Genomic DNA, 24,309 nt, shown 5'->3' with positions numbered 1-24,309 from the left:
TCTCCATATATGAAAATAAGAACATAAGAAATAAGGGAAGCTGCAAGAAGCAACCAGGCTTACACATGGCAGTCCCTGTATGAAATATACCTACCTATTTCCATCTATTATCCCCATCCATAAACCTGTCTAATCTTCTCTTAAAGCTCTCTAGTGTCCTAGCACTAACAACATAATTACTGAGTCTGTTCCACTCATCTATCACTCTATTTGAGAACCAATTTTTTCCTATCTCCTTCCTAAAACCTAAAATTTTCAAGCCTGAACCCTTTATTTCTTGTTCTAACCTGGTTTCTGATCCTAAGAATTTTGCTTACATCCCCTTTGTTATAACTCTTATACCACTTAAAGACTTCTATCAGGTCCCCTCTTAACCTACGTCTCTCTAAAGAATGTAAATTTAATAATTTCAATCTCGCCTCATAAGGAATACTCCTCATCCCCTGTATCCTTTTAGTCATTCTCCTTTGTACTGATTCTAATAGACCCATATGTTTCCTGTAATGTGGAGACCAGAACTGCACAGCGTAGTCTGGATGAGGTCTGACCAGCGCCAAGTATAACTTTAATATTACTTCCGGCCTTCTACTTTTAACACTCTTAAAAATGAATCCTAGTGCCCCATTTGCCCTGTTTCTGTCCTCTATGCATTGTTTTCCTAGACAGAGTTCAGAGCTAACTATAACTCCTAAATCTTTCTCGTACCCTGTACCTACCAGAGTTTGGTTGTTTAATGTGTACCTACTGTGTGGGTTTCCTCTACCTACACTAAGTACTTTGCATTTGCCATCTGTCCGTCAATTCATTCATTCTATCTAAATCTGCCTGCAAGGTGAAGGCATCTGATTCTGATCTAATTAATCTACCTATCTTTGTGTCATCCGCAAATTTATTAACATCACTACTAATTCCACTATCCAAGTCATTGAAATATATTATAAATAACAATGGCCCTAATACTGATCCCTGTGGCACTAATTACATGACCCCACTCAGATTTCAAGCTGTTTATTACAACACTTTGTTGCCTGTCGCTAAGCCATGACCCTATCCAGCCTAACACCTTCCCATCTATCCCGTGTGCCCTAACCTTTCTCAGGAGCCTTTGATGGGGTACCTTGTCAAATGCTTTACTAAAGTCTAGATATAAGATATCATAACTATCACCATTATCTACTGCTACTATTGTACACTTTACTGTAAAAACTTAACAAGTTTGTCAGGCAAGACTTTCCCTTCATGAAGGGAATGACTGATCTATCAAGTTATATTTGTCTTAAATGTTCCCTAATGTTCCTCGCTATTATTGACTCTAATATTTTACCTACAACTGAAGTTAAGCTGACAGGTCTATAGTTAGATGCTAAAGTTTTATCTCCTTTCTTAAAGATGGGTACTATATTAGCCTACCTCCACATTACTGATACCTCACCTGACTCAAGTGATTTCCTAAAGACAGAAACTAATGGCTCACTAATAATCTCTTTGCATTCCTTAAGTACTCTGGGATATATTTTGTCTGGTCCTGGTGTCTTGAATTTTTTTATCCTATCTATCTCCTGTTCCACTATCTCCCTAGTTATGGAAATATCTGTCAGCTTCTCATTCTCATCTGCTCTAAACATCTGTTCACCATCTGGTATATCCTGCATGTTTTCCTGGGTGAGGAGTTAAAAAAATACTCATTCAGAATTTTACTAATCTCCTCCCCAGAACTAACCAGCTCCCCATCCGCTGCCTTTAATGGGCCTATAGTATCTTATTCTTCGTCCTGTATATCTGATAAAATCCCTTGGAGTCCGTCTTCGCCTGGCTGGCTACCTTTTATTCATAATTGCCCTTAGCTTTCCTCGTTAACTTCCTGACTGTTCTAATTCATTGTGTTGTGACATTAAAACTTCATCTGCCCTTAATCTCTTATATATACTTCTCTTATGCCCTATATAATGTTTTAACCTAGCAGTCACCCATTTAGGGTAATTTTTCTGTGATCTTATTGCCCTATACGGGATGGTTGCTAACTGACCTGTATGAACTTTATCTACGAAATATTTATACAATTCATCTACATTTACCTCACCTAATCCCCTCATCTCGGCCCCTACCATCCTCTGCACTCCCTCATCTACTCACCATGACCTCACCTCTCTCATTTCAGCATGACCTGACCCTCCAACATACTCACACCTATCTCCCCCTCCCTCTTTTCTCCACCCCTTCCGGACACATCTTCCCTCCTCTTGTCCTATACCCTCATGCCTCACCTCACCTCTCTCATCTTGCCTTATCTCTCTCAACTCTGTCCAGGACCTGACCTCACCCTGCATCTGTTTCCAGTCCACTACTTGAAGGTACCTTTTTAATTTCTCAAAATCTGCTCTCCTAAAGTCAGGTATTTTACTAGTGTTTTTGCTTCTAAAAGTTTCTTCCCATTCTAAATTGTACCTAATTTCCCTATGGTCACTGTTACCTAGCTGTCCTCCAACCTCTACTTACGTGACTGCTTCCTCCCTGTTAGTAAGAATTAAATCTAGAATATTATTCCCCCTTGTAGGTTCTATGACTACCTGTTTTAAAAAATTATCCTGAATTACCTTAAGAAATTCCTCTGCTTCCTTGTTACCCACCATCAGATTCCAATCGATATTCCTAAAATCAAAATCTCCTACCACACATACCTGACTGTACCTGCCTGCTGTATTTATTTCCTGCCACAGTGAGGTGTTAATTTCCTTTGTACTGGTCGGTGGTCTGTACACTACTCCCAGTACTACTGACTGCGATCTTTTCTTAATATCTACCCATATCAACTCTGCTTTGTTTTCTGTTTTAATTCTACTGTTAATACAAGACTGTAATGTGTCCCTAACATACAATGCGACGCCTACTCCTCTCCTGTTTTCCCTATCCTTATAGAACAATGTATAACCATCTATCTTAACCTCCGGATTAAATACTTTTCCTGACATATCTAACCAAGTTTCAGTTAAAGCAATTATATCAAATTTCTCTACACACGCTATTCCTCTATGCAAGTCTATTTTATTCAGAATACTTCTACAGTTTGTGTAGTAAACACTTAAGCTATTTCTCACCTTCCCTGAGCTAGCTAACTAATTTGTCCTTCGCCTTCTCCTCACAACCCCTTCTTCCCTCCTGACTAACGAAAAAAGCACTGGAGTGCAGTTACTTCCCTCTTGAGTGTTCCAGCCAAAACATGAACACCCTGGCGTACAAGGTGTCCCTACCATAGAAAAGGTCCCAGTTGTCGATGAACATCCATCCATTACTCTTACAATGATTCGCGAGCCCGCGATTCACTGTGATAGCCCTAGACAGCCACTCAGCACCAACTCCCCTTCTTGGCAAGACACCACACATCAAAGGAATCCCTCCCTTGCCCCTAATCCTGTCCAAAGCTTGTCAAAACCTCCCGATAAGCTCCTCACTCCTGACCTTACCAAGGTCATTCCCTCCCGCACTGAGAAAAACAATAGGCTTGGTCCCATCTTTTTCCAAGCACATGTCTAGCCTATCAGCTACCTTCCCTATCCCGGCCCCCAGCAAACACACCCTTGACCTATGCTTTCTATCCCTAGCACAGAACACACTATCTAAGTGCCTAACCTGACTATCACCAAACACAAGCACTCTACCTTGGGGCAGGGTAACTACATCTGCCCCCTCCTTGTCTCCTCCTGCCATGTCCACCTCCATTTCCTTCACTTCTTCCAGCACCCTGAAGGGATTCTTCATCTCCATGCAAGGTGCCCTGAGGACCTTCACCCTCTTGACTCCCCTACAGACAACCAAGCACTGCTCCTCCGTCGCCTTACTAGGTAAGGTGACGGTGGAGCACGACCCTCCCACAGGTGCTGAGATCCTCTCACAGAACTCAGCCTGCAGGTCTGAGATCCTCTCATGAAACTCAGCCTGCACCTCCGAGATCCTACGATGGAACTCAGCCTCCACCTCTGAGACCTTCGCAATGAAGGCCTCGAGAACAGGAGAACTAACACAACCAGACAACTCAGCAACACAAGGCGCCATGTCTACACTAGTCATCTATATTAGTGTCAGGTCACTGGTCACTAAACACGTCTGTTCACTAGGAACCCTGACCTGAGTCTGAAACTCTGACCTGAGTCTGATATATGTTCATTATATCTTGGTGCACAGCTACTTCAACATCTTCATTCACCTCATCCATCAGTGAGTACCTGTACTGATTCTTCTTATTAAGAGAGAATAAATAGGCATTTTATGGGAAGCGTCAATATAATGCGGATTTTAGCACTTCATGGATGCCTTTGGAACATAACCCTGTGAAAAAGTGGGAGTTCACTGTGTTGGTACCTATGGACAATTGGCTTCATTGGACCGATGTTCCCCCTTTTAGTCTATAGTACTGAGGTATGAGTGTACATTCAAAACTACATTCATCGTACTGCCATCTATCTTCATATATTTCATGAGTTTATTCTCAATCTCATTCACTCTTTAATGTACACTGATGGCTGTGTGGGCAACACAAGACAAGCAGGTTGTAGATGCATATTCATGGGCAGACGGGGAGGCACAGAAGGGGGCAGAGTCTGTCGTGATGTAGAGTTGAGTACTCTTGTGACAATGTTGACTTGCACAATAATAGCAAACTGATATTTATTTTTTATTGCACATCATGGCACAGTGAATAGTAATGAACCTTATAATGTGGAGTGATTGTGAATGCTTTCTCACCTTGTGCTACTGTACTTAATGTGGCATACCCACCAACTGATGGCCTTGACGCTGTTGACAGCATCGGCAACCTGCTGGAGGTGGCTGACATCCTCAACCAGCCCTCTCCTCTGCCACCGTGCCTGACACCACACACATCATTGATGCCCTCACCACACAGGTAGCCAAGCTATCAACTGACTAGGCCTACCTCCACACCTCCATGCTGGCTCTCATCCACTGGCTACACCCTGTCCCTGAACACATGAATCCTCCATCATAGGTAGCAGTGCCTAGTGTTACGACACCACCCCTCCTTCCCTTATCCTCATCCCTCCTCTCAGCAGCCACCACCTGGTCACCCCTTATCTACACCTCACCAACTCCCCTTCTCTTGTCCTGTCCGAGCAGCTGCCTCCTGTTCTTCGCTCTTTGACACCCCACACAACCTACCACCCATCCCACTACTCACCTGTGCCTCTGCCACCTCAGGCTCCATGTCGCCCACCCTCCCACACGTCCACAGACATAGCTCAACATATCGGGTCATGCCCTGCTCAAATTCTTGGCAGACTGGGAGTTGTACAAATACCTGGCCTATATTCCTCCTGGAGAAGTCCCCATAGAACTGTACCAGTCCTGCGATCCTTCATTCCAGAAAACAATCTTCACTGCCAACCAGGCCTTCCATGCCCTCCCTGAGGCCTCCCTCATCTCCTTCATCACCTTCGCCATCAACAGCTGATGCAACTGCGCTGCTGCCTGCTTTCACCTTCAATCCCTCCATCAATAATCCAGCGAATCTGTGCATGATTTTGTCACTAGGTCAATGGAGGCTGCCCTTGATTGTAAGTTTTCTTGCCTCAGCTGCCAGACCAACCTAACAGACACATGCAAAACCAACCAGCTGCTTGATGGTCTCGCTGTCTCCACCCTCCAGCAAGACCTCCTCACCTGTGACCTTACTCTGACTGCACTGGCCAATGTTGTCAGCCACTGCTCTGGCTATGAGTCGGCCATGAAGGACCAGACCACCCTCCAGTGACTGACATCACCACACACCACTGTCGATGCTGCCACATCAGCCTACTACCAATGAAAACAGAACTCCCACCACCCATGACCCAAGTCTCCATCACCTGCCCAGACTGACACAGCTTCCCCCTATCCCTGTCAAGACAACAGCAGTTGCTATGGCTGTGGCTCCCCCTTCCACCACCATCACATCCAGTGTCCTGCCTGGGGCAAGCATTACAAGTGCAATAGGCTGAACCACTTTTCTTCCATTTGTTGTTCCAAACCTGCTGCCTCCATCTCTTTAGTCCTCATTGGTCATCTCACCTAGGATGATTCTACTGGGAGCTTCCATCCCTCCAACTCCATGCCCCTCCTAACCCTGCAGCTGCTGCTGACGCCCCTGCTGCTGCCCCACACCTCTACTGCGGGCTCAGGCTGCAGTGTCACAACTCACCCTGACACTGGTGCTCAGGTGCTGGCCCAACACTCTTCACCCAACTGGGCCTTCTGTGTTATCATCTCATGCTGACCATGCAACATGGGCATGCCATGGGGGTCCACCTCCTTAACATCATTGGGTATCTCCCAGCCCATTTTTTCCTCGATCCTGCACCGAGTCATCGCCTGTGTCACACGAGGCAATATACCATATTTGCCAGCACATTAGACGCACTTTTTACTTGAGAAATAAAGTATCTAATAATTACCATGCGTCTAATGGGCCCATAGTATAGACACCTAGACCTGTATAACTAGGTTTACAGCTGTGGAATTGAAACAATAGTGCACCAACCACAAATATTGTTACTAATAATAAAATTCTCTCTCTCTCTCTCTCTCTCTCTCTCTCTCTCTCTCTCTCTCTCTCTCTCTCTCTCCCACTTCCCTGCTCTTCTCCTCCCTTCCTCTCCCTTATCCCTTATCTCTGACAGATAAGGGGGAGGGGAGGTGACAGGGAGGGAGGTTTGAGACAAGATGAAAGAGGAAGGGAAGTGAAAGGAAAAAGGGGGAAAGCGACATAACTGGGGAAGAAGAGTACATGGGGCAAGGAAGTGGAGGAAGGGTGAAGAAGGATGGGAGGACGAGGAGAAAGAAAGGATAAATATAAGCAAGTGAAAAATTAGAGGGAGAGAGGAAATATTGAGAAATTCTCTCTCAAACACGCACGCCCACACACACACACACACACACACACACACACACACACACACACACACACACACACACACAGGGAGGGGGGGAAGGAGGGAGGAAAAAAAGAGAGAGAGAGAGAGAGAGAGAGAGAGAGAGAGAGAGAGAGAGAGAGAGAGAGAGAGAGAGAGAGAGAGAGAGAGAGAGAGAGAGAGAGAGAGAGAGAGAGAGAGAGAGAGAGAGAGAGAGAGAGAGAGAGAGAGAGAGAGAGAGAGAGAGAGAGAGAGAGCAAAACAACACACACACAGACACATGGTACTGCACAGGCACAGCGCACTACATTGCATCAGATGTGAGGACAAAACACACTCTTTTAGGAATTTTGGTAAAACTTTTGCTGTTGCCTTAGGCATATCAAAAGCTTTTGGTAGAGTCTGGCACAAAGCTTTGATTTCCAAACTACCCTCCTATGGCTTCTATCCTTCTCTCTGTAACTTCATCTCAAGTTTTCTCTCTGACTGTTCCATTGCTCCTGTCATAGATGGTTACTGTTCTCCTAAGTCTATTAATAGTGGTGTTCCTCAGTGATCTAAACCAAACTTTTTGTCCTATCCACTCTTACACTTATGATACCATGCTGTACTTTTTCATGTCTTTTCATAGGCATCTAACCCTCCAGGAAGTAAACAGTTAATGCAGGGAAACCACAAAACACCTGACTTCTGATCTCTCTAAAATTTCTGATTGGGGCAGAACAAACTTAGTATTGTTCAATACCTCAAAAACTCCATTCCTCCATCTATCAACTCAACACAACCTTCTAGACAACTATCCCCTCTTCTTCAACTTTCCCTCTCTTCAACACTGAACACCCTCGGTCTATCTTTTACTTGTAATCTAAATTGCAAACTTCACAAGTCATCTCTAACTAAAAAAACAGCTTCTAAAAAGTTAGGCATTCTGTGTCATCTCTGCCAGTTTTCCTTACCCTTCCACCGCAGCTGCTAACTCTTTACAGGGGCTTTAAAAGTGCATGTATGGTGTTTGCTTCACATGTATAGGGGGGGGGGGCTGTTTCCACTTATACTGTTCTTTTAGACAGGGTGGAATCAAAATCTTTTTATCTTATCAACTCCTCTCCTCTGACTGTCTTCAGCCTCTTTCTCATCACCACAATATTGCATCTTTTCCTATCTTCTACTGCTACTTTCATGCTAACTGCTCTTCTGATCTTGCTAACTACATGCCTCCTCTCCTCCTGCAGCCTTGCTGCACAAGAGTCTTCTTTCTCTCACCCCTATCCTGCCCACCTCTATAATGCAAGAGTTAACCAGTATTCTTGATCATTCATCTCTTTCCCTGGTAAACTCTGGAACTCCCTGCCTGCTTCTGTATTTATTCCTTCCTATGACTCTTTCAAGAGGAGGCTTCAAGTCACTAATCCTGTTTTTTTTTTTTTTTTATCATTCTATCTGACATCTCTGGGAACTGGCATTAAGCGGGTCTTTCTTTTGTATTCAAAATTTTTGTTGTCCTAGGCCAGTGGCCTCTTACGTGAAACACACACACACACACACACACACACACACACACACACACACACACACACACACACACACACACACACACACACAAATATATTTTTCAGTAAATTTATGATGAAACAATACATTTTATTTTTCCACAAAACATTCTTGTAAAATTGGGGTGTGTCTAATACGTTGGCAAATACAGTACATTGTCTCTGGTGTCCAGGGTCTCTTCCTCAGTCTTTCTGCATGCATGGAGCTCTGGGTGGTTCCCTCCTCATTCCCTTCATCTGTCCTGCCATCGCTACCCCCACTGTTGCAGCGCTGAAAGCTGCACGCACTTCCCCAGCACCCCTCCTGGGCTCGCAATGGAGCCTCCCCCACTAGCACCAGCCTACATACTATACCCAGCCACAGACAATTATCTACCACAGCTACGGCAACGTTCTTGACTACCTTTGCCTCGTTGACCTTCAACACATCAGCTCAACTCCCTACCATTAATGGCCTACCAATGCACATCCATGTCACTCCTGATGTCTGCTCACAGGCTGTGCACACTCCTGCTCTGATACCCCACCATTGGAAGGAGCAGGTCAGGGCTGACCTTGGCATAGACATTGCCATGAGCATCATTGAGCTACTCCCAGATGACTCACCACCTGGTGCTCATTTTTTTTTTTTCATGTAGGAAGGACACTGGCCAAGGGCAACAAAAATCTAATAAAAAAAAAATGCCCACTGAAATGCCAGTCCCATAAAAGGGTCAAAGCAGTGGTAAAAAATTGATGGATAAGTGTCTTGAAACCTCCCTCTTGAAGGAATTCAAGTCATAGGAAGGTGGAAATACAGAAGCAGGCAGGGAGTTCCAGAGTTTACCAGAGAAAGGGATGAATGATTGAGAATACTGGTTAACTTTTGCGTTAGAGAGGTGGACAGAATAGGGGTGAGAGAAAGAAGAAAGTCTTGTGCAGCGAGGCCGCGGAAGGAGGGGAGGCATGCAGTTAGCAAGATCGGAAGAGCAGTTAGCATGAAAATAGCGGTAGAAGACAGCTAGATATGCAACATTGCGGCAGTGAGAGAGAGGCTGAAGACAGTCAGTTAGAGGAGAGGAGTTGATGAGACGAAAAGCTTTTGATTCCACCCTGTCTAGAAGAGCAGTATGAGTGGAACCCCCCCAGACATGTGAAGCATACTCCATACATGGATGGATAAGGCCCTTGTACAGAGTTAGCAACTGGGGGGGTGAGAAAAACTGGCGGAGACGTCTCAGAACACCTAACTTCATAGAAGCTGTTTTAGCTAGAGATGAGATGTGAAGTTTCCAGTTCAGATTATAAGTAAAGGACAGACCGAGGATGTTCAGTGTAGAAGAGGGGGACAGTTGAGTGTCATTGAAGAAGAGGGGGATAGTTGTCTGGAAGGTTGTGTCGAGTTGATAGATGGAGGAATTGAGTTTTTGAGGCATTGAACAATACCAAGTTTGCTCTGCCCCAATCAGAAATTTTAGAAAGATCAGAAGTCAGGCGTTCTGTGGCTTCCCTGCATGATATGTTTACCTCCTGAAGTGTCGGACGTCTATGAAAAGACGTGGAAAAGTGCAAGGTGGTATCATCAGCGTAGGAGTGGATAGGACAAGAAGTTTGGTTTAGAAGATCATTAATGAATAATAAGAAGAGAGTGGGTGACAGAACAGAACCCTGAGGAACACCACTGTTAATAGATTTAGGAGAAGAACAGTGACCGTCTACCACAGCAGCAATAGAACGGTCAGAAAGGAAACTTGAGATGAAGTTACAGAGAGAAGGATAGAAGCCGTAGGAGGGTAGTTTGGAAATCAAAGCTTTGTGCCAGACTCTATCAAAAGCTCTTGATATGTCCAAGGCAACAGCAAAAGTTTCACCAAAATCTCTAAGAGGATGACCAAGACTCAGTAAGGAAAGCCAGAAGATCACCAGTAGAGCGGCCTTGACGGAACCCATACTGGCGATCAGATAGAAGGTTGTGAAGTGATAGATGTTTAAGAATCTTCCTGTTGAGGACAGATTCAAAAACTTTAGATAGGCAGGAAATTAAACCAATAGGACGGTAGTTTGAGGGATTAGAACGGTCACCCTTTTTAGGAACAGGTTGAATGTAGGCAAACTTCCAGCAAGAAGGAAAGGTAGATGTTGACAGACAGAGCTGAAAGAGTTTGACTAGGCAAGGTGCAAGCACGGAGGCACAGTTTCGGAGAACAATAGGAGGGACCCCATCAGGTCCATAAGCCTTCCGAGGGTTTAGGCCAGCGAGGGCATGGAAAACATCATTGCGAAGAATTTTAATAGGTGGCATGAAGTAGTCAGAGGGTGGAGGAGAGGGAGGAACAAGTTCAGAATCATCCAAGGTAGAATTTTTAGCAAAGGTTTGAGCAAAGTGTTCAGCTTTAGAAATAGATGTGATAGCAGTGGTGCCATCTGGTTGAAATAGAGGAGGGAAAAAAGAAGAAGCAAAGTTATTGGAGATATTTTTGGCTAGATGCCAGAAATCACAAGGGGAGTTAGATCTTGAAAGGTTTTGAGATTTTCTGTTAATGAAGGAGTTTTTGGCTAGTTGGAGAACAGACTTGGCATGGTTCCGGGCAGAAATATAAAGTGCATGAAATTCTGGTGATGGAAGGCTTAAGTACCTTTTGTGGGCCACCTCTCTATCATGTATAGCACGAGAACAAGCTGTGTTAAACCAAGGTTTAGAAAGTTTAGGACGAGAAAAAGAGTGAGGAATGTATGCCTCCATGCCAGACACTATCACCTCTGTTATGCGCTCAGCACACAAAGACGGGTCTCTGACACGGAAGCAGTAGTCATTCCAAGGAAAATCAGCAAAATACCTCCTCAGGTCCCCCCCAACTAGCAGAGGCAAAACGCCAAAGGCACCTTCGCTTAGGGGGATCCTGAGGAGGGATTGGAGTGATAGGACAAGATAAAGATATGAGATTGTGATCGGAGGAGCCCAACGGAGAAGAAAGGGTGACAGCATAAGCAGAAGGATTAGAGGTCAGGAAAAGGTCAAGAATGTTGGGCGTATCTCCAAGACGGTCAGGAATACAAGTAGGGTGTTGCACCAATTGCTCTAGGTCATGGAGGATAGCAAAGTTGTAGGCTAGTTCACCAGGATGGTCAGTGAAGGGAGATGAAAGCCAAAGCTGGTGGTGAACATTGAAGTCTCCAAGAATGGAGATCTCTGCAAAAGGGAAGAGGGTCAGAATGTGCTCCACTTTGGAAGCTTAGTCAAAGAATTTATTATAGTCAGAGGAGTTAGGTGAGAGGTATACAGCATGATTGTGGTCACCAAAAAGAATGGCCAGCCCCATAGGAGGGTTGATCTCCAGGCCCTCAGCAAGGTATGGAATCAGGAGACTCACCACACGCCTAGCCTCTTCAATCTAGCACAATCTGTCCCATCTGGCATCTGCAAGACTGTCCTCAGTGCCTGGAATGGATACCACATGGTGCCCCTTGACACTCAAAGAGCCATGAACTTACCACCTTTATAACAGAATTTGGCCACTACCTTTATGTCAGAGTGCCACAAGGACATTTAGTGGCTAGTGATGTGTAGACCTGTCGCTTTGACAAAATCATCCAGGATGTACCATGCAAGGTCAAATGTGATGAGAATTCACTACTCTGGTACAACACCACAGAAAATGCTTTCTAGCACACATTCCATTACCTCACACTATGTGCTCACAGTGACATCATGTTTAACCATGAGAAATTTATCTTTGCAAAATTGCCAGCTGACTTTGCTGGCCTCACCATCACCACTTTTGGTGTTAAACCAAACCCTTCCATGCTACAGGCCATTCATGACCTCCCAACACCTATTAACAACACTCTTGCCAGGTCATAGTTTGGTCTTGTAGAGTAGGTAAAGTGGGCCTACAGCCTCAAACTGATCATGGCTCCATTCTGGGACCTCATCCGGAGCAAAATCCTGTTCCACTGGGATGTGACGCTAGAGGCTGCATTCATCACATCCAAACACCACATTCCTGACTTTGTGGCGGAAGGGGTCTGCTTCTTCGAGGTTGGCCAAAGAACATGCCTAGCCACTGACTGAAGCAAGACTGGGCTTGGTTTTCTTCTCCTCCAGTAGCATTGTGCTTGCCCTGCCACTTCTGCCCCAATGTGCTGCAGAGATGGCTGGAAGCTAGTGTTTGCTAGTTCCCACTTCCCCACACCCGCTGAGTCTCACTACGCGCCCATGGAAGGTGAAGCCCTTGCAGTGACAGATGTGCTGGACCAATTCAGAATGTTCCTCCTGGACTGCCCTGACCTGATCATTGTGGTTGACCACTGCTCCTACTAAGCATCCTCAATGACCGTTCTCTGGAGGACATCGCCAATCCTCACCTCCGCAAACTCAAGGAGAGGACCCTGCGGTACTGTTTTTTTCATTCAGCACATGGTGGATAAGTGGCACTGGGGCCTTGACACTGTCTTCCATTAGCCTAGCAGCTGACACATCTTGCCGTCTGCTGATCCTGCCTCTCCTCTACACTCCCCACCTGACAGAGAGCATCGAGACAAACATGCTTGCTGTGGCCACAGTGCCCCTCACTTCTGACATCCCAGAGACTGTCGTCTCATGGGAGGGCATCCGCTCCCATGGCGCCACGGATGGGGACTACCTAACCCTCCTTGACACCATCAACAATGGCCTCCCTCCCAAGCATGACATCCCACCCACACTGAAGCCCTTTTACAGCATCCATGACTGTCTCAGACCTGGCAGTGGTGTATCCCTCATGGATTCCTATCCTATTATACCTTCCACTTTGTGGGCCAGGGTCCTGGAGACTCTTCACTCTGCTCATCAGGGTATAGCTGGGATGAAGGCCTGTGCCCATCACAATATTTACTGGCCTGGGCTGGACAAAGCTCTGCAGAAACGCCTGGAGACCTGTCACTACTGCCATCTCCACACCCCTTCTCATCCCAAGGAGCCACTCATCCTGGCTGACCCACCTAAGTGGTCATATGACAGCATTGTCATTGACTAGTTTGCCTACAAAGGCCAATAGTACCTTATGTATGTCGACCGCTTCTTGGGGAACCTCCACTTATTTCACTTCCTCTGGGATCATGCAAACGCAGAGGGCCTCATCTCTGCCTGCTGCTCCCTCTTCATCCACTATGGGGTCCTGTGAGAGCTTGCCAGTGATGGTGGGCCTACCTTCACATCACAGGCATTCTACAATTTCCTCCACAACTGGAGGGTCTTCCAATGCCTCAGCTCTCCCTACTACCCCCATTCTAAAGGTTGTGCCTAAGTTGCTGTCTGCACCGGCAAATGTATCATGGTGAACTGTACTTCCTAGGATGGCTCCTTCAACACCGACCTGGCAGCGCAAGCCATTTCGCAACACCGCAATACTCCTCTCTCTCATGGGCAAATCCCCACACACAACTTCTGTTTGGCAGGGTGCTCAGTGACCATCTCCCCACCAACCCCGAACTCCTCCACCTCAATCCTAATTGGTTACATTCTGCCACTGAATGTGAGGCTGCCTACGCCCACCATGATGGAGACTCATTAAACACCATGACCAGTCAGCCCACCCCGTCCCTCCACTCCAGATCAGCGATCATGTGACAGTCCAGCAATGAGGCCTGTGCCAGTACTGGAACAGGACTGGCACAATTGTCTAGGCAGACCCACACTGCCAGTACATCATCTGCATCAATGGCTCGTGGCAAATTTGTAACTGTGGCTTCCTCCACCCCCTGCCCGCCACTCCTGCTGGTCGATGTCCACCTGCTGACACCATGGGTGTGGGAGATGATGGGGAGGGGGTGGAGATGATGTACACTGAAGGCTGTGTGGATGACATGAGACAGACAGGTTGTAGATGTGTCTGAGTCGCGTATTCACAGGCGGACAGTGGGGTGGCAAGGGAGCATGGAAGGGGGCAGAGTCTGTCATGACGTAGAGTGGAGTACTCATGAAACACTGTTGTCTTGCACAATAAAAGGAAACTGGTATTTATCTTTTATTGCACATCACTCTTGTTTTCTTTTTTCCCACCCTTGCTAACTTCTTTACCAATGGTCTCCTCTGAATGAACTACCAATGTAATATTATCTGCAAATAGTAGCTAATTCAAGTTTGACTCTCTACAGTGATTTTTCACTAACTTGGTCTTCTATTTAACACTCGTCACATTTCCCTTTCTTATAACAAACCTACTTGAATATGAAACCCATGTTGTTTCCCAACCAAAAACATGTTCTACTATTCATATATAAATTTTTCACTCCTTTAACCCCTAAAGGAGCAGTGGTGGTGGTGACTTTCATCCCACTAGGACTAGCTCTCCAGTGATAAATGTCAAAAATTGCCTACATTCACGGACACCCTAAACTTAGCCTGCAATGGAAAAGTAAATGAAATAGACTTTGTACTCAACATCAAGTCTTCCTCTTTCTAACGATGTCATCCAGATGTGTCTTCGTGCACTGATTATGGAAAGACAGTGAGTTGAAGAGGAGAGACTTTTGGAGGGAACGAGTCACCTGCCTGCCAAGCATCTGTTTCACCTGACTGGATATGGGTAGTGCCTAATGAAAATGGGTGCCCTGAGCTCTCTTCATGCATGCTAATTAGTTTATTGCCCTACTGCACCCTCACTAAGATATGTAGCAATTGGTCAAGTGTGAGTGGGTAATACACATAGTGTTGAGATGTGAGGGCAGGAGGGAGTCAGCAGGGAATAGGACATCATCAGAATCGCTCTCACTGCATTTGGACATATTGAAAGCAGGGCAGAGACTGAGAGATTAGCCTATCTAGCTTGCAGGCAGTATTAGCAATGACTGAACAACAAAAATAGACAAAAATTCAGTGTAAAACTAGCAAAGTGATTATAACTGCCTCTGGTCCTCGCCTGATAAAGTGGCTATAGTCACCTCTGGTTCTTTAGGGGTTAACAATCTACCACCTAAGCCACACAAAAAATTCAGAACTGTTCTTTTACAAGACCAATGGTTACTTGAATATAGTTTCCTTGGCACCTTCTCTGACCCTCTTGATCAACACTTAGCCATATATCTTATTCACATCTAAAGGACATAAACCTAAGGAGAGCATATCTAAAAAAAATACATTCATGACTATTATCCTTACCCCTATACACACATGCACTCAATACAGCTCATAATGTATACATGCAACAATCTTATCAATCACTTAACAACACTCCCACCACCACTCTTTAAACATGACTGCACATCCAGCCAAACCTGCACCATTCCAAACTTTTATCCCTTTCACTGTCTCTGCACCTCCTCCATTCAATTTTCCTAACACATTTACTCCTTGCTCTATTCCTGTTGCAATAATTTCAGGCACCCTAACTTCTACATTTAAGAATTCCATAAATAATACTTTGCCCTTCCTACAACATCCTCCTCTGTCATGATCCTTAGTCCTCACATCCTTTTACACATTCTTAATCTCCTTCCAAAACATTTCCTAAATCACCTGAAAATTTTCTTTCAGTCACCTATTCCACCTCTTATGTGCTCTTGTTTTTGCATCATGCATAACTCATCTGATTCTTCTTTTCAAGTATTTCATGACACTTTATCCTTCCTCTGCAGCCATATTTTATATTCACATATTTATGAATTTCAATATCTTTACAGCCAATTCAGTAAACATGAGTGAATTTTTGCTCAAATTCTGCTACTTACTCTTGAAAATTAATGCAAACTTTACTATGCAGCTTACTTTTGATAAATTAATGCATAAGCAGATAGATACAATATTATTTTCACATGTTTTGACATATTTTAAATAACTTACCTATTTTTTCCACATTCATCCATGGCAAATATTCTGACCATCCTTTTTCTATGTTTCTCTGAGGCCTCTGTATACTCTCTCCACCACTCACGAGCATAACTAACAAAAAGCCGTCGCTTTTCCCCTTGACGTGTTTCTGTGCTATGAATATGTTCTACAAAGGACTCATGTGGGATGATTTTTTCAACAGGGGGTAATAATATTGCTTCAATGTCCAATAATCCAATTGGTACTTGCTGTTCTGCTCCTGAGAAAAAAAATATCATAATAAAATTAGTCAAGTAATTACAAAATACATGAACAATTCAAGAATGAACATCAGTAAAAAGAGGCTTTGGAAGCTTGTGAAAAGGGAACACAAATGAAGTGGTAAATGATTTGGATGCTGTAGAAAACACTTATGAACAGTGGTTATTCAAGCTCAGAGTTGGACTTCTTGCAAAAGAATGACACAAAACTGATGCATGTCAGAACATAATGCCCCTGTAATCGCAGTTCTCATGTTTTTTAATAGGTATCTATCTTTTATATCCTTCAATCCTTTGTATTCTCCCTTCTCCCACACTACTGCTACTACAACTTATAGCAAATGCTTTTTTTAATATTTTGCATGTTGAAGGCAAAACAAATTTGTCCATTATTGATTTCATCTTTTGCAACAGATGCACAAACAGACAGACAAACTGCTAGCACCAGGAACACTGGTATCACTATTCATCACATTATATGCATTCACACCAGGCAACTTGTAATGTGGGTTTCAAAAATGTTTCACTTTGCTAAGCCACTTTTTACATGTTTCTCCACTATCTTAACTTTGTTTACAATTTCACTTCACAACCATTTAATTGACATCACTGATAGTCAACGAGATGTCCGCATTGCCAGTTCCATGTCAGTTCACTGCTAGACTCCACACTGTCTGCTTCTATTTCTTCATTCGTCGATTAGCTTTGTTATTTTACACTGGCTTTCTCCAAGGAATTGGCCTGGTAAGCTCTCACCTTTTTTTGGTCACTACAGCACGCTGTTAGCGCTATGGTGAAGATACATATATGATCCAAGGACATATGTGCTAGCCCGGCTTTTCTTCTTTTTTCTAGACGCATTATGTCAGATTGGGAAAAGGCTCTAGGAATGCCACAGCATTCCTTTTTGCTTTCCTTGCCTACCTCAGGAGGGAAATGACAAGAAAGACCCTCTAGATAGCGATGCCAAGTGGAGGAAAGCCTTCTGATATGGTTGCAGTGCACAACCACTGGCCACTTGTGCTTCTCAGCAGTCAGTCACCAGCCTGAGCCACGTAAACATGCCAGCTGTTTGGACCACCTGGCTATCCTGCTAAGTGGTTTAATCAATAAATTAGACAAGTCAGCAAATACTTAGGTGTAGTCAGGGACCAGTGCTGACTTTAGTGGGTTCCATGATATTTCCCCTCCTGAGGATGAGGCTGGTGAAGTTTCTAAGTGCCTGACTGTGCCTGACCCCCTAGATGAGCTAGATATGTTTGCCACCATGCAGCCAGTCTGATACTAGGGGTTGATGCGGCCTTCCAAAAAGCGCTCAAAGAGTTTGCAGGCCATTTCCATGGTGAGGATGAGACAGGTGACTCTTTGTCTGAGATGGCAGCTCTCTTCTGAAGGTGTGAAATTAATGTGTGATGAGATCATACTCCAAGCAATATGCTGAATTTGAAGATCCCAGTGACCAATCCTGCCATCACCAAAGCTATGAGTGTTGGAGGGAAACTAGTTGACACCTGGCTTTCACTTACTAATGGGTTGCTAATGAAGGCATTAGTCCCCATTGCCCTTTGCATAAATAATATTGATGATAAGAAAGATAAGCCTACAACCTCATATCTTGATGGTCATAATAATAGGCTCAGACTCTTTACTTCTGCTGTGAACTACATCAATCAGCTGAGGAAAGAAACTGTATGGATTCACTTGAATGACTGCCCTGGCAGAGCTATGCAAATGGGAATTTGAGGTTGGCATGGATGACTTGTTCCTGTTCCACATAGTAAAGAAACGTGAAGAAATACACAGGTCAAGGAAACTAGGGAGGCCCACCTTCTGTCCTTATGTAGCTCCTGGTAGACAGTTTGCTCTGCGTTGGCAATTGACTAGATGACCTGACCTCCCCACTTACTCTCATCAGTCAAGACCATGATACCAGACAAGGCCTTTCTCTTTTAGGCCAGAGGTCTCTCCAGGGGAAGGGAATGCTGATGCAAAACCCTCCCCAGTGAGACTACCATTGGTAACTTGCTTGCCTTTGGTTAACACTCCTGATAATTTTTGAAGGGGAAAAATTTTTAATGCAAGGTTGCAATTTCGTCTCCTCTCCTCAGGCAAGTGGATCCATAATGTGCTATATGAAAACTTCTAGTTTTTGTGAATGCCCCCATACAGAGGAACCTATCGGTTCCTCTCAATTTGTCAACTGCTGACCATGTAGCCCTGGACTCTGCCATGGTTAAATTCATAGGGTGCAAAATAGAGGAATTTTGTGCACTAGGGGATCAGGGTTTCATTTCTAACATATTCCCTACTATCAAGAAAGATGGGACAGCTAGGGTTACCCTAAATCTGAAGGAGCTTAATGATCATGTTGAACATACATTTTAAAATGGACATCCTCAAGGATGTGATAACCCTAATTCATCCCAACTGTCATTTCATGACTATTGACTTCAAAGATGCTTATATTATGCCATAGGACAGGAAATGGTTCCAATTCATCTGGCATAACCTTAAGTTCTGTTTCACTTGTCTCCCTCAAGGTTTGACTTCAACACCTCGCATTTTCACTAAATTATTAAAACCTGTCCTCTCACACCTTCATAAGCTTGGAATGTTTGTGTCTTACTATTTAGATGATTGCTTTTTCATTGCTGACTGCAGATGCAATGAGAATAAATGTGACATGCGTTAGATTTTCAAGTTAAATTGCTACGATCCTGTCCCCACCAACTAGAAATTTTTGTGATGCCTCCCTGACCGGCTGGGGTGCAGTAAGAGATGCCAGGACCAGAGGTCACTGGGCTCATGATGAACTGGATCATATTAATTATTTGGAGTTAAAAGCCATCCTAATGGGTCTACAGTCCCTCTGCAAGGATTGCAGAGGAATTCACATTTATCTCCTCTCTAACATCGCCACACTTGCCTGTATAGATTGCCATTCTAGTACTAAACTTAATCTTAATATGGTAGTGGAACAGATTTTTGAATGGGCTGAGTCAAGGGGAATTACCCTGTCAACACAGCATATACAGGGTTTACATAATACAGAGGCAGACAAAGAATCCCGAGTGAAAAACTTAAATGCTGAATTGATGTTGCAGCCCCATATTTTCCAAAGACATGTCAGCTCTATCACACACCTGATGATCTCTTTGCCACTCAAATTAATGCTCAATTATCTGCTTATGTTTCCTGGAAGCCAGACCCCTCTGCAATACATACTAATGCTTTCACAATGAACTGGTCCAGTAAGAAATTATACACTTTTCTATCTTTCAGTATTATCTCAAGAGTCCTACAGAAGTCAGGAAGATAAGACTATGATAAAAATGATTCTACCACTGTGGCTGACACAAGCCTGGTTTCCTTAAAGACCTCCACTTACTAGTGGGAGCTCCTGTTCTACTTCCTTGACATCTCCCAGTGCTTCTACAAAATCCAACCCTCACACATCCCTGGGCTCAAGGGTTGGTCTTAACAGCAATGACATTATCAGAGAATCATTCACAAGTCAAGGTCTTTCATCAGAAGTTGCCTGATTTTTGCTTAAATACAGTATGGGCCACATATAAAATACTTGTTGTTTTTTGCATATGCAGGAAAATTAATCCATTTCAGCCACCTTTAAATATCCTATTATACTAATATCTTCCAGTTGTCTGGTTGTCAGTTATTAATACAGTGTCATTACTATAGCTGCTGAGTGAGGCTTGTTGTGTTTCTGCAGTTTGCTGGGCTGAAACCTATCTGGTCCATCCATGTGCTTGTGTTTACATAGCTTTGCAGTGTTGCTGCACCTCACACTGGGACCAAGGTCACTCCTCTTTTTCAATAGAGTGTAAAAATGTTCAATTTGCAGTGCATCATTATTACATTACAAAGCTGTAATTCAATAACATTTTATCACGTACTTGACTATCATACCTAGAACATTCAAAATATCAGTACATACAACACTGTGCCTGTCTCTCCATACAAAGTTAAACTTAGTTCATATCTTCTGCTCAACGGCTTCCATTCAAGCGGAGGCAGAAACGGGGCTCAGTTCCCACTGCAGTCACTCAAACTGAAATGGTGGTGACGTCATTGTTGGACAGTGTACAGAAACGGAATCCATAAAAATGGATCAGTGTAAACTAAGCCTTAATGATCAGCCAACAGGATAGCATACCTTAGTTATTAGGTTTATGAAGGCAGTCTTCCAGAAGAGACCATGAGGTAGAGAACAAAGGTGGCATGTTGTGGAGTAATGTTGCAGGCAGCAGGCAGCCACCATGTAAAGCCTCTCAGGCAGGACTAAAGAAGCCTTGCAGGAAAATTGGTTGCAAAGTCAAAAGGTATGCAGCAAGCAAACCAGAACAGCAGCAAGCAGTAAGTGTTAATTGAAGCCAGGAGGTGATGAAATGGGCCCAGGAGAGAAGGAAATGAATACATGGCAGTTTGGTAGAAGGCAGCAGCCCAATACAACAGCCTGAGAAAGCCTCCAGAAAGCCACACCAAGGGTAAAAGGCAGCAGGTAGCAGGTGGCACAGAAGAAGCCCAACAAGGCTGGACTACCAGGCTGGACCAGTGATGTGCAAGGGTGGCAGTAGGGAGAGGGTGATGGTGTCCCAGCAGTGACCACCAGAATCAAAGCAGTCACTTATGGCACTGGGAGTCATACACCTTTGACACCAATGTGTGCTGGTGGCACTGCTGTATGTAATATGTGGTAGGGAGCAGTAAACACAGCACTTAGGTCTATCACATTTAATGTCCATGAGTACAAAGGATGTGGATGGCAGACACAAGAGAAAAGCACAGAATGCAATGACTGAGTGCCAAGCTGACTCTCTCTCTAGACTCTCTAATGTCCAGGACCACAAAGGACACAAGTAGCAGACAGGAGAAAGAAGCACAGAATGCTACATCAAACCGACTCTCTCTAGACAGCTGCACATCCGACCCCTGAGGCGGGGCAACTCTCCAATGTCCAGGATCACAAAGGACACAAGTAGCAGAAACACAGAATGCTATGTTAAACCAGCTCTCTCTAGACTCCCCCAAAGCAGCTGCACATCCAACTCCTGAGGTAGGGTGATGCTAACTGACTGCATCACTGTGGGATGCTGGCATACTGCCAGAAGCAGCTTACAAAGAACAAAGGCTAACTCTAACTCACATATTGTACATGAAAAGCAATACAAGTAATGCAAGAAAAGCTGAGATTCTCAACAACCACAATGAAGGATTATTTATGAAAAGACAATACAATGAGCTTTCAATACCTCAAATTACTAATAAAAAAAGTAAATGTATATTATGCCCACACAAAAAGAATAGTAACCACTTGTAAATTATATAAAATTAATTCTTTATGTTTTTTTCTAATGAAGCATACATTAAATGTAATACTTACCAATACCCATCAACTGGCACACAAACTTGTTACTTGATGATGGTTGTGTTAAAAGTGAATGCCACTCTAGAGTGTAAACAGAGACTAAAGTTGGGTTGGCAACGTGTCCTTCTTTCACCACAACCAAAGTTATGGGTGCAGTGAGGGAAAGCAGCTCTACTGCATCCAAAGTTTTGGCAGCACAACCTGTCATCAGAGGGTTACATTTACTACATATATTGTAATGCACTTACAATACTGCAAAACTGGTAAAAATATCTATTCATATCACTTCCATCTCATTCTTATTTCCTTTTCCCAATTCTATTTTCCCTAGGCCATCCTTCATGTATAAGAGAAGTAAATTTGGAAACCTAAATACACCTACCTCACAATCTACATGAAATTAGGCTCATCAGCAGTACATGTAAAATTAATCTCATGAAATTTGAATTGTATATTTATCTGTGGTTTCATTCCACAAGCACATAAACTAATGATCACAAAATTAGGGTAATCAGTAGTATAATCACATACATAATGCACATAATATCAAATTAATAAACTGTTGAGGGATATGTTGCACGTATAGTCTTTCTTTGTTTTCAAAGATTATTATCATTATTATTATTATTTTTTTTTTTATGTAGAAGAGAGAGAGAGAGAGAGAGAGAGAGAGAGAGAGAGAGAGAGAGAGAGAGAGAGAGAGAGAGAGAGAGAGAGAGAGAGAGAGAGAGAGAGAGAGAGAGAGAGAGAGAGAGAGAGAGAGAGAGAGAGAGAGAGAGAGAGAGAGAGAGAGAGAGAGAGAGAGAAAGCCCACTGAGATGCCAGTCCCATAAAAGGGTCCAAAGCGGTAGTAAAAAATTGAAGGATAAGTGTCTTGAAACCTCCCTCATGAAGGAATTCAAGTCATAGGAAGGTAGAAATACAGAAGCTGGCAGGGAGTTCCAGAGTTTACCAGAGAAAGGGATGAATGATTGAGAATACTGGGTACTCTTGCATCAGAGAGGTGGACAGAATAAGGGTGAGAGAAAGAAGAAAGTCTTGTGCAGCAAAGCCATGGAAGGAGGGGAGGCAAGATCAGAAGAGCAACTAGGATAAAAAAATAGCGGTAGAAGACAGCTAGAGATGAAACACTGTGGTGATGAGAGAAAGGCTGAAGACAGTCAGTTAGAGGAGAGGAGTTGATGAGATGAAAAGCTTTTGATTCCACCCTGTCTAAACGAGCATATGAGTGGAATCCCCCCCCCCAATATATGAAGCATACTCCATACATGGATGGATAAGGCCCTTGTACAGAGCTAGCAGCTGGGGGGTGAGAAAACTGGCAGAGATGTCTCAGAACGCCTAACTTCATAGAAGCTGTTTTAGCTAGAGATGAGATGTGAAGTTTCCAGTTCAGATTATAAGTAAAGGACTGACTGAGGATGTTTAGTGTAGAAGAGGGAGACAATTGAGTGTCATTGAAGAAGAGGGGATAGTTGTCTGGAAGGCTGTGTTGAGTTGATAGATGGAGGAATTGAGTTTTTGAGGCACTGAACAATACCAATCAGAAATTTTTGAAAGATCAGGAGTCAGGAGTTCTGTGGCTTCCCTCTGTGAAATGTTTACTTCCTGAAGTGCTGGAGGTCTACGAAAAGACATGGAAAAATGCATGGTGATATCATCAGCATAGGAGTGGACAGGACAAGAAGGTTGGTTTAGCAGGTCATTGATGAATATTAAGAAGAGAATGGATGACAGGACAGAACCCTGTGGAACACCACTGTTAATAGATTTAGAAAAACAGTGACCGTCTATCACAGCAGCAATAGAACAGTCAGAAAGGAAACTTGAGATGAAGTTACAGAGAGAAGGACAGACGCCATGACTTTGTGCCAGACTCTATCAGAAGCTTTTGATATATCCAAGGCAACAGCAAAAGTTTCACCAAAATCTCTAAAAGAAGATGACCAAGACTCAGTAAGGAAAGCCAGAACCCATACTGGCAATTAGATAGAAGGTTATGAAGTAATAGACGTTTAAAAATCTTCCTGCTGAGGATAGATTAAAAAACTTTAGATAGGCAGGAAATTAAAGCAATATGATAGTAGTTTGAGGGATTAGAATGGTCATCCTTTTTAGGAACAGACTGAATGTAGGCAAACTTCCAGCAAGAAGGAAAGGTAGATGTTGACAGACAAAGTTGAAGGAGTTTGACTAGGCAAGGTGCAAGCACAGAGGCACAGTTTTGGAGAACAATAGGAAGGACCCCATCAGGTCCATAAACCTTCCGAGGGTTTAGGCCAGCAAGGGTATGAAAAACATCATTGCAAAGAATTGTAATAGGTAGCATGAAGTAGTCAGAGGGTGGAGGAGAGGAAAGAACCAGCCCTGAATTGTCCAAGGTAGGGTTTTTAGCAAAGGTTTGAGCGAAGAGTTCAGATTTAGAGAT

The 24,309-nt window shown here is 43.8% G+C and overlaps 1 protein-coding gene across 3 annotated transcripts in view; it reads right to left on the bottom strand.

Annotated features, from left to right (window-relative positions):
* The window catches only part of LOC135102783 (centrosomal protein of 76 kDa-like), a 158,040-nt gene that overhangs the window by 84,419 nt on the left and 49,312 nt on the right, over window positions 1–24,309 (bottom strand). For all 3 annotated transcript variants that reach the window (XM_064008289.1, XM_064008288.1, XM_064008290.1), the window contains exons 5-6: window positions 21,897–22,082; window positions 16,248–16,494 (exon numbers count right to left, since the gene is read on the bottom strand). In XM_064008289.1, the coding sequence (XP_063864359.1) occupies window positions 16,248–16,494; window positions 21,897–22,082 (433 nt within the window). The remainder of the gene's footprint in view (window positions 1–16,247; window positions 16,495–21,896; window positions 22,083–24,309) is intronic.

Source organism: Scylla paramamosain, chromosome 8, assembly GCF_035594125.1.
Source record: "Scylla paramamosain isolate STU-SP2022 chromosome 8, ASM3559412v1, whole genome shotgun sequence".
NCBI lineage: Eukaryota > Metazoa > Arthropoda > Malacostraca > Decapoda > Portunidae > Scylla > Scylla paramamosain.
This window is presented reverse-complemented; position numbering and strand designations above follow the sequence as displayed.